The 12,082-nt window shown below is 40.5% G+C and overlaps 1 protein-coding gene across 1 annotated transcript in view; it reads left to right on the top strand.

Moving 5' to 3' along the window:
* Positions 1–6,024, top strand: part of LOC118705888 (uncharacterized protein C2orf78) — an 8,454-nt gene extending 2,430 nt beyond the window's left edge. The window contains exons 2-3 of the mRNA XM_036415010.2: positions 2,406–3,134; positions 3,965–6,024. Coding sequence (XP_036270903.1) covers positions 2,406–3,134; positions 3,965–5,844 — 2,609 coding nt within the window. The 3' untranslated portion in view covers positions 5,845–6,024. The remainder of the gene's footprint in view (positions 1–2,405; positions 3,135–3,964) is intronic.
* The last annotated feature ends 6,058 nt before the right edge of the window (positions 6,025–12,082 follow it).

Here is a 12,082-nt window from a genome sequence, read left to right as displayed (position 1 = left end):
GAAGGAGAGCATGGAAGGGCTCTCAAGAGCAAAAAGGGTACTTGGGAATGGAATATTGAAGGGAACCAAAGAGTTTAAATGAAAGCAGAAAGAGTATAGAGTGAAATCAGCTCAGAGTAGGGCGAAATAATGTGGATCTCAGCATGTGCTTACATTGACAGACTAGGAAGGAAAGTAAGGATGGAGTAGGGCACCACTAGCCAAAGCAGTGGGTCAAAACAGTCATATTCATTTCCTGTGTTTTTTTATTGCCTGTCTGAACAAGGTGACATGTGACAGTTTAAACATAAACATTCAAAATTGTATTTCAGAGTGCTCGCTTCGGCAGCACATATACAAAATTGTATTTCAGAAATGATGTTTGTTATATACAAGATACTAAGAAAGGTGATTATGCAGGCTAGTGGTCAGCAAACTGTGGCTGTTGAGTCACATGCAGCTCTTTGGCCCCTTGGCTTTTTAACAAAGGTCACCTTAGGAGTACCCTAATTAAGTTAATAACAATGTACCTACCTATATAGTTTAAGTTTAAAAAAGTTGACTCCCAAAAGAAATTTAAATCTTTGTACTATTGATATTTGGCTCTGTTGACTGAGTTTGCCAACCACTGATCTAGGGCATTGGAAATAACAGAATTTTCAGTGTTTCAATACATTTTGATTTTTAAACTATGACAATGTTTTGTCTACTAAAGAAAATAAGATTTTAAAAGATATATCCTAAATGGATATATCCATTTATAGGATAAGTATGTTCCAAGTCAGAGTTGCACCTCATCTTTTCAGTTATTTTCTTCCTAACACAGAGAGAACCCTGAGACACAGCCATTGCCTCATTTTAGGTCATAGCTACCGAAGGAGAAAAAGAAAACATCAGGACGCATATATCTAAGTTCACATTTCTCTAAAAACCTTTCTATGGATGCTTTAGAAAAATCCTACATTAAATTTTTTAATTGGAATCTAATGATGTTGTTTTTAAGACTTTGGGTAGATTCCCTTTCCTGGAATCTACCCAAAGTCTTTTGATGTTGAAGATGATGATAATCTGTTTTAAGATAAATATAAAAACCTGTATGATACATTTCAATGATTATTTTTTCTTTGTTTTGAAGTCACATTAATGAAATATATATTAATAATAGACTATTACTTACTGGGGAATATTATTAATAATAGACTAAGTATCTATTACTTGCTGGGGAATATTCAGAGAAACAATAATGGAATTCCTTTACACTTATTTGGCTCTCTGCTTTAAACCAGTTTTTACTGAAACATTGGTATGTATATACTGAAGGCACATATACAGCAACATTGATTGCATTGTGCTGATTGTTATACAATATTTAGTGATATATCTTCTCTGTTCCTATGTACTGGCTAGAAGTTTATTGAAAATCACCTACTGTGGGTTGTTTCTGGTTAACATTATTCACTAAAATAGAATAGGCAATATTAACTTTTATGATATTGCATGTATAAAACAGAACTTCATGTCTAAGTAAATTTATTAGGATTTAATGTTTGCTACAATTTGTACTCATGTCGTTTATTCCTATGATATATGTTGTGTATAATTTTTCTCTTTGTCTTTCCAGAACTTATATATTTTATATAAATCATATGAAATGTATCACTTATAAATGAATTATTACTGTTTTCATCATTATTATGACTTTATAGATGAGAAGCCCAAAGCTAAGAGAGTTTCTCACTTATAGTCATTTTGAAGTAAGATCCAAACCCAGGCTTGAAGAGAGTAAGAATGAACTTTTAAACTTACCAACTGGATTGAGCTCTATGTGCATTCTTGAGAATAGCATGTAAACTGTGCAGGCAAAATGAGCCATTGAAAATAACAATGTAGATAGATGTACTGTTTGCTAAGGGATGAACACACATCTGCATCAGAAGTTCTATTGTTCCTAGATGTTGGCAGTATAATGCGCAGAGCTCTGGAAAGGAAGTCAGGATGCTTAGGTTATGGGACCGGGTACTAATACTAACATAGGCAGAGAACTGAGCCGCAGTTTCCTCCCTCATGAAATGAGAATGTCAGAACAGAGGTTCTCTAAAGACTTCTGGTTCTACAATGCTATGATTCTAGGAGAGAGCATACAAATCAATACTATTGCAGGTTCAAGGGCCAGATAGTCAGGGAGCGGTAGCTTCTAGCCTAGAGAACAATGTATGAACCACACCACCTGGGTCTTCTGTACATTTTTGCTCAGGGTGGGAGCATCAGCATTTACAAGAAGGATAAACTTTGAGTTTTGTTACCTCAGTGAGTATTGGTATTTCAGGCTTTCTAATATCGGCAATCTTAAAAAAAATGTTATTTTTCATACACACATTGTTTATCAATCTCTTTGATATTTTTCATCATCCTGTTATTCCCTACAGAGAATTTCAAAAATGCACCTTTCCTTGGAATTTCAAAATCTCTGCAGTACTCTCTTCCCATGGAGAGCCATGCAGCCTCCCTACCAGGAAGTGTCTGCAATTTCTACAGAGTCTCTGCTCCAGCCATCAGCTCAGCATGGCACCTGCCATCAGCCTCTGGCACCTCTTTCCAACCTCTCATGGGTGGTGCCTACTTTTACCAACATTCTAGCACAACCATGTTATCTGGAGTTCCAGCTGATTCCAATCCTGGAGTTTCTGAGTGGGCTCTCACAGGAGGCATTGGAAACAAGTCACCATCACTCAGAGACTTCACTGTGACTGTCATTGGCCAGGACACAGCTGTCTCCTCCACGTCTCTGGCGTCCCAGTGTGATCAAACCTCAGATGTCCATAACATGGCCGCTCTGTATCCACCACTTTCTGTCAGCCTTGTTCAGGAGGCACCATCTCACATTTCAAATCAGGGCCATAGCCTGCCACTTCCCTACCAGGAGGGAAGCCAGGTGTGTTACTATAATCAGGGCCCTTTGCTCTCTGCAGAAAGTGGCCCCTACCTGCAGTCCTATGGCTCTGTGTCTTACACAGAGAGCAGGGCCTCTGCCCCTGGCCCAGAGATGGTCATGGTACTAAAGGAGGCTCAGCCCACAAATATCATACCACCAGTCTCCACCTCTGGAATCTGCTACTCTGTGCCTCCTCAACCCATCACAAGGACAGGCTTTCAAGGTGAGTACAAACAGGAACAAGGAAGAGGAATAAGGTCAGCATTCAAAACTAGGGTCAATCTGTAGCTAACAACTGGTGGGTCCTCAGACAGGTAGAATGTAAGTCCGGTGACTTTAAGCATTGCCACCATCAGTCAGTGACCTCCATTCTCAGACCTTTATGAGGACACCTGATAGAGGTGGAGGTGGGGCACTGTAACAGCCTTGGATGCCACATGTAGGAGAAATCAAGAGCATACCCAGGGACAACACACTTTCCACTCCCCTACCTGATGAGGCCCCCTGAAATAACCTTTCTTGATTTATTGCTTTTGTCTCTTTCTAAGGCATTTCACAATATATTGTGACAGTGTCTGTTTAACTTTCCTTAGTTGATATCTGGATGTAGTACCTCATGTCCCAACATCTTGTCCAAAGCAAGCAGGCTATGATCTCCCCTTGCTTATAGACTTCAGCAGGAAGAGCCCCATTCCCTGTCTTAGTTCTTGGTGTGAAGTGTTTTTATTCACTCAGGAAAGATGAAAGAATTAAATAGGTTCCATATGAGACTGGGAAACATATTTGAAAAAAATCACTTTTATTTTTTATTTGACTTATAACAACCCTGTGAAATGCAAAGAAAATAATGAAAAAATGACACCAAATGGTCACCATTGAGAAACAGAACAGTTCCCTTTTATCGCCTAGCACAGGGCGCTGTTCATGATCCTGCTAAAGACCTTGTAGGAATGCCTTTGCCACTGCTGGAAGGCACATGATTGCTGCATTGGTGGTGCTGGGGGAGCATCTTATTACCAGGGACTGACTGACTTCCCCTTGATTCCATTGCAGTGATGGAGACTTCCCTGGGGATGGAAACTTCCCAGGCATTGCAACTTCCAGGCCAAATAATTTATCTACCACCTCCAGAATTCCCCAAGTCCTGCAGGAACACACATATCCAGGTACTTGAGAGTAACCCACCACCTCAGAGTGGGGACATAGCAATGGCATCTCTAGTCCAGAGTCCTGGTAATCTCCTGGCACTGCCTCCAGCTCCAAGGCAGGAACAGAAAGAGAATAAGAATGTGGAGAATACTAAAACCACGCTTTCCAAGCATCTGAATGGCTGCCAGATCCCAAGAGAAATTCAAGCTTCTCCAATGCTCCATTTAGAATTAGCTGACATTCCCCAGGTCTTGGCCTACATCGATCCAATTGACCAAGAGAAGCAGCCTGGTGGTGACAACTCTGGTTTGGGGAAGAAGAGCCTGTGTCATAAGGACCAAGGGGCACCTGAAAATGGGACTGAATCTAATGATAGTTTTGCTGACATCGCTACACTGGTGAAAGGTATTCAACTTCCACAGGTCTTAACTCCCTTGGATGACCTAGATCAGCCCCAAGATTCCACGGTGATCAAAACCAAAACCACCAGAGGCCTCAAGTTACATGAGGTACAGAAAAAGTCAAGTGTCGGAAAGGCTCACTCTGATGCAGGCGGGAAGATCAAACATAAAGCCTCTGAGCCTATCACTGATGCTCCCAAGGCCAAGATCAAGCCCGAGAGCCCAGACTGTGTGTTCCTGGGAGAAGTGGTTCTTTGCAATGCTGCAGCTGATGGAAGGGCTTCTGGAAACATGGCCAAGCATTCTAACAGTAAGCCTCAGAAACCTGCACTTAGCAAGACCAACAAAATTAAGAGCCCTGGGCAGGAAAACACCAAAAGAAACAAAGAAAACTACTCCAAAAGAGCTGAGGAGAGGAAGCAGTCAGGGAGCAAAGTTAAGAGACAGGAGAAGCCAGCCATTCCCAAGATGAAGAGGGGGGAAAGTCATTTTGAGATGCCACAAGAGGCCATCAAAAAGCCTCGCAGCAGCCTCGGTATGCACATGCTGGAGTCTGTGCAGGTTTTCCATGCACTGGGCAAGAAGACTGATAAGAAAGCTGAGCTGTCTTCCTCATGGGCCCAGGGAAACTTAAGCAACCCCAAAGGCCCCCAGTCACGCCCAGCTATTAAAAGGTGGCGGGATTCTCCGGGGGAGGGCAAAGGTCCAGAGATAACTCAAGTCAAATGCCAGAAACTACATGGAAGTGCTGACAAAGGGTCTTCATCTCCATCCCAGGACCAGCTGCCATCTCCCGGTAAGGTCAAGTTGGTGCCATTGGTTTTCCCAACCATGGACAAGCCTCAAGCTAGACGTGTTCCTCGCAGGCCACAGGCGGCATCACGTCGGCCTGCTGTGACCAACCCTGCCAAGCTTGCTGCAGTCAATGCATCCCTGCCAACTCCTGCATCTGTGACAGGTCCTGTCAGCTCAGCTCAGCCAATGTCCACAAACTCAACCAGACCAGGTATGAACAACCCTGACCAGCCTAGTGTCCCTCAGCCTCCTGCTTCTAGGCCTGCACCCTACAAAACATCATCTCATGCTTGTTTCCAGCGGGAGCCTGTTCACACTGCTGTGAGCCAGCCCCGGATCCCGCTCAAGCCTCACAACCACTATCTTCTCCAGGATTTTGCCCTCCAACCAATTCCATGGAGGAAATCTGAGGTTCTGGGGCCAGTGATGTCAACACCCATCACAGATGAGCAAAGGCCAGATCGAGAGGCCATGAAGAGGAAGGCTCAACTAGAGCGTGAGAATGCTGCCCAATTAGGGAAAATGCAGCATTTCACTGAGAGGGAGAAAGAAATGGACATTTCTCTGTACTATGGCTATGTGATGTAGGAGATGCTGGAAGTATTGGTGCCACTTTGGGTACCTGTTGTTTTTCCATAGACAGATAGATTGATAGATCACGAGATAGGTAGATATGAATTTCTCTATTTTGATATATTTTATAACTTAATAAAACTGAATAAATATTATATATTAGCATTATTAATAAAGAAGCATTTTGAGTTTTGAGATGCTGTTAACTGTGCTCTTTCTTTGGTGGGTATGGAGTTCAAAGGCTGTATGATAAGGAAAGAATTGGAAATTGGATGGGTGAATGAGGGACAACTGGTAAGCACTGTGGGGAAAAAAGGAACATGGGCTATGGCCAGAAAGGCCTAAACAGGAAAGATGTTATGGACTGATAAAGAGAAGCAGGAGGTGGATGTATGGCTGAAGTGAGAAGCTGGGAATGAAGACTGGTGCTTCCACTGTGGAAAACAGTGAAGAGTCCTCAAAAATAAAATATGGAACTCCCATTTGACCTAGTGATCCCACTTCCAGGAATATATCCTAAGAAACCAGAAACACCAATCAGAAAGAATATATGCACCCCTATGTTCAAAGGAGCACAAATTAAAATGGCTAAGATTTGAAAAACAGCCCAAGTCCCCATGAGCAGATGAGTGGATAAAACAGTGCTGGTACATTTATACAATGAAATACTATGCGGCTGTGAAAAAAGAAAGAACTCTTTCCATTTGCAAAGCATTAATAGACCTGGAGAGTATTATGCTAAGCTAAATAAGCCAGAGAAGACAAGTATCACATAATTTTATTCATATGTAGAATCCATTTAATGAACAAAATAAACTGATGAGCAAAATAGATCTAGAGACTTAGAAGCATAGAACAGACTGACAAATTTCAGAGGGAAGGTATGGGTATGGGTGTGGGTGTGGTGTGATTAACAGGCTGTCCATGCACAGCCTATGGACACAGAAAATGGAGTAGTGGAAGTAGAAGTGGGGATGGTCAGGCTGGAATGGAGGGGGTCAATGAAGGGGAAACAAAAACAGAAAGTAAGGGGACATCTCTAAACAATAATAAAGAATAATAAATAAATAAAAAGTATGAGTAGGAAAAAAACATATGAACAAAACCAGAGAATTGACCCACAGCATAAAATTAATGTGTTTGGCAAACACACCAATGATTTATATAAATGACATATGAACAAAATTTATATAATGACTTATATAAATGACATAATCCTATATAATAAGGATATAATATGCAAATTGACCCCACAAAAAAAGATGGCAGCATCCATAGCCAATAAGGAGGGAATATGCAAAATGACAAAAAGCAAGAGGCAAAAGGCAGCTTCATGGAGGAACAAAGGCAGAAAGGCGACTCCAGGCCTGAGTGAAGGTGGATATATGTCTCCAGCCAGAGCGAAGGTGGGGCTGGCAGTCAGGGGAAGGAAGGTATACTCTTCCACGAATGTTCATGGATTGGGCCTCTAGTATGACATAAAAGAAAGTGAAAATACATTTAAGATTATAATCTCTACTGAGCAAAATTCCTTGCATTTGCTGCACTACGTAGATAAGTTTTGTGTGTGTGTGTGTGTGTGTGTGTGTGTGTGTGTAAATTATCTGCTATCTTAATACAAAATGAGACCAAAATGTGTCAACTTCTTTTTCATAGAACCTAAAATATAATATCCACATGAATCTCTTTGGTCCCAGACAATTTCACATATTCTCTAAGAATGTCCTTGTCTTTCTCTAATTATTCTTCTCCTCACTTTTGCCTGGCCTTGCACCCAAGCATGGCAGACAGAGAATCCTAGAGGCCCAAAGTTCTATAGCGGCTGTTTGCAAAGGGGGAGGAGACTACAGTAACTGCCACACTGGCTACACTTTATGAAAGAAGGAAAAAGGGAAATATACGACAGAGCAGGATGGCAGGATGCCTACCTGGCCCAAGGATCCAGAGGGAGCACATTATGGGCCAAAGAAGTGCAAGCAAAGGCTGGAAGAGGAAAGGTTTGCAGTCAGTTGACTCCTAGCTCTTTGGTAGTTGCTTGCAATGGGCAGAGTTCATTGGGAACAGCATCAGACACTACAAAGAAGACCCTGCTGCTAGAAGTGGACAGGAAGTAACATCCATCAGTGTCAGAATGGAGTGTCAAAGCTTGTCTAGAAACAAGGCCTACAATGAAGAAGGAGAAGAAATGAGAACGGTAGGAGATGCAAGTCAACCTAGCCTGGCCCAGCCCAGCCCAGCCCAGGGAAAGTAGGATTCAAGGAGAAGAAACTACAAGAGAAGAGCCATGGACCCCATCATTCTGCACAAAATGCACTCAAGAAACTTCATTTTACTTTTGAACCAACTGACAGAAAGAACTCCTTAATCTCTTCATTTGCTGCTCAAATGCCATGGTAAATTCACTAATGAGATGGACTGGTATGATTTCAGAACAACTTTAATTGTGCAACTTAGATGTCCCTTTCCATTCTCTCTAACCATATTAGCACTATATATAATGGTAAATGTGCTATATAATATAATTTAGAGAATATAAGTAACTACTAGTTAATTATATTCATGAATGTCTGTAACAAACTTTGAGATTATTCTCCTAACATCATAGCTTGGGAAAGTGAATCTAGAACAACTGTCTTGTCCACCAGCACATCTGTTCTGACAGCTCAGCCATTTACGTGTTGGTCTACCTCACCTACCACTCCTTCTATTCAATCCTGTTTCTTGGGAATCTGACCTCCTGATTGGCTCTCTCATCCCTTTAAACTGCCTGCTTATGACATCATTCTCCCACCAAACCTACCACCACCTGGTAGAATCTTGGGGTACCCATGGAGTTGTCTGTAAATAAATTTGGATCATCGCAACTGACCATTGACCAGTAACTGGTGACCAGTGACCAGTGACCAGTAGGACCAGTGACTTTCAAACTGGACACATGTGCTCTTTGGCTTCAGCCACTGACACATCTTCATTCCTTCCATCTACAGTTGATATTTGCTCTTCTCTGACCATGTCAGGTAAGGAAAGAAACTTTTTGAAGTTTTTCATTGGATTGTTATTTGTATCTAAATTTAGCAATAGTGTCAAAAGAGAATAGAATAATTTGGGGAAATATTGAACTAGAAGTCTGTAGACCTAATTTCAGTTTAGATTTTGACATTTACTAGCTTTGTGACTTTGGACAAGTCATTGGCTCTCTCACTCACAAAGCCTGTTTTTTTCTTCATCGGTTAGATTAGGATGTTAGAGTGGTGGTTCTATCTAATGCCTTCCTTTTTCCTATACTGAGTGTTAAAGAACACTCATGTTGAAAATGAAATCAAGACCTCTTCACAGTGTATGAAAATATACTGAATGAAAACTTGGGTGATGTAGAAAACTAACAATATGCATATATACAGGATGTCTTGTATGTAATGGTCTCCCACTACTAATGTTTCAACTTTAGTACTTTAAATTGAGTGTTGTTCAAAAAGTAATATTTACCTGTTTTTGAAGATTTCTATCCAAACTAGGTGAACAAAGAAAATAGGGAGAGAGGATGGAGAGGACTGGGCTACAGGGAAACAAGTATTTCAATGTAAGTAAGTTTAGAATGTTTTCATCAGCACAGGCCAACAGGAACTGATAGAAATGGAAAATACAACCAGGAGGGAAGGGAAACTAAAGAATGAAGAAGGAGAGCATGGAAGAGCTCTCAAGAGCAAACAGGATAGTTTGGAAGAAATGTTGAAGGGAACCAAAGAATTTAAATGAAAGCAGAAAGAGTTAAGGGCAACCAGCTCAGAGTAGGGCAAAATAAAGTTGATCTTAGCAAATGCTTACATTGATAGATTAGGAAGGAAAGTAAAGGCAGAATAGGGCACCTTTAGGAAAAGCGTGTATCATAGAAGTCATATTCAGTTGCCTGTGGTTTTCTATTACCTCTCTGAACACAGATGGCATGTGACAGTTTGGAATGTAAATGTTTAAAATATGTTTCAGAAACGATGTTTCTTCTATTCAAAAAACTAAGAAGGGTGATTATCTAGGGCTCTGGTTGGCAAACTGTGGCTCGCAAGCCAAATGAGACTCCTTGGCCCCTCGAGTGTGGTTCTTCCACAAAATATCACGGCTTGGACAAGTCTATTTTGAAGAGGTGGCATTAGAAGAAGTTTAAGTTTAAAAAATTTGGCTCTCAAAACAAATTTCAATTGTACTGTTGATATTTGGCTCTGTTGATTAATGAGTTTGCCTACCTCTGATCTACGGGATTGGAGTAAACAGAATTTTCAGTGTTTCACTTCATCCTCATTTTTAAACTAAGATGATGTTTTTTCTAATAAAATGAAATTTTAAAAATATTAAATATATTTTTACTGATTTTAGAGAGAAAAAGACAGAGATAGAGACATAGAAACATCAATGATGAGAGAGAATCATCAATGGGCTGCCTCCTGCACCTCACCCACTGAGGAGTGGTCCAGCAACCTGGGCCAGGAATGTATCATGTATCCTGACCAGGAATCAAACTGTGACCTCCTAGTTCATATGTCCACGCTAAAACACTGAGCCTTGATGGCTCAAAAAGATTTTTTTAAAGATATTTCCTAAATGGAATGAGAAAGAATACATCCTTTGTGTGATTAGTATGTCCCAAGTCAGAGCAGCTTTTCATCTTTACAGCTATTTTCTTCAAAACACAGAGAGCAAGCACCCTGATTCACAGCCACCACCTCCCTTTATATTCTAGCTACCGAAGGAGGGGGAAAAAATTCAAGCCCCACATCTCTTATTTCACATTGCTCTTAAAACAATTTTGTGGAGTTTCTTGGGGAATCCTACATTAATTTTTTTTTATTGGAATCTAGAGATGATGGTTTTAAAGGATTTGAGTACAACCCTTTTCTGAATGTTGAAGATGATAATCTAGGTTGTCAGAAAAATAGAAAAGCCTTCATACCTTTCAACAGTTCTTTTCTCTGTGTTATGAGGTTATATCAATTGAAATATGTATTTCTAACAGACTAAGTATCCATTACTTGCTGGGCAATATTCAAAGAAATATTAATGAGAAACAATAATGGAATTCCTTTACACTTACTTGACTCTCTGCTTTAAATATTGGTCTTTTTTTACTGAAATGTTGGTCAACATATATTCTTAATGGAGCACATATCCATCTACATTGATTGCATTGTGCTGCCTGTTATTCAATTTTTACTGATATATCTTCTCTGTTTATGTATACTGGCTAGGAACTTATTCAAAATCACCTATTGTGGGTTGTTTTAGTTAATAGTATTCATTAAAATAGAATAGATAATATTTACTTTTATGATATCAAATGTATAAACAGAACTTCATTTGTTAGTAAATTTTTTAGGCTTTGATGCTTCTTATGTGCCCAAATTTGTACTGATGTCTACATATGTCTTTGTATTCCTGATGTATATGATTTTTCTCTTTGTCTTTCCAGAACTTATATCTTTCTTATAAATCACACATAATATATCAATTATTCATTAAATATTACTGTTCTAAATTTATTATTGTTATTTTATAGAGGAGTAGGCCAAAACTAAGAGAGTTTCTCTTTCTCCACTGCTCCCTTTAGGAATCCCTGTCATTCAGCAGGTCTTGGCCTGCATCAATCCCCTTGACCAAGAGATACATCCTGATTGGAAAAATGCTAGTTTGGGAAAGTATAGCTTGCGTCTTAAGGACCAAGAGACACTTGAAAATGGGACTGAATCTAATGATAGTTTTCCAGGCATCGCTACACTGGTGAAGGGTATTCATCTTCCACAGGTCTTAACTCCCTTGGATGACCTAGATCAGCCCCAAGGTTCCAAGGTGATCAAAACCAAAACGACTAGAGGCCTCACGTTGCACGAGGTACAGAAAAAGTCAAGGATCAGAGAGGCTTGCTTTGATCAAGGGGGGAAGATCAAACATAAAGCCTCTGAGCCTATCACTGATGCTCCCAAGGCCAAGATCAAGCCCGAGAGCCCAGACTGTGTGTTCCTGGGAGAAGTGGTTCTTTGCAATGCTGAAGCTGATGGAAGGGCTTCTGGAGACATTGCCAAGCATTCTAACAGTAAACCGCAGAAAGCTGCACCCAGCAGCACAACCAAAACTAAGAGCCATGGGCAGAAAAACAACAAAAGAATCAAAGAAAACTACTCCAAAAGAGCTGAGGAGAGGAAACAGTCAGCGAACAAAGTTAAGAGACAGGAGAAGCCAGCCATTCCCAAGATGAAGAGGGGGAAAA

This window comes from Pipistrellus kuhlii, unplaced genomic scaffold (assembly GCF_014108245.1).
Source record: "Pipistrellus kuhlii isolate mPipKuh1 unplaced genomic scaffold, mPipKuh1.p scaffold_m20_p_5, whole genome shotgun sequence".
NCBI lineage: Eukaryota > Metazoa > Chordata > Mammalia > Chiroptera > Vespertilionidae > Pipistrellus > Pipistrellus kuhlii.
This window is presented reverse-complemented; position numbering and strand designations above follow the sequence as displayed.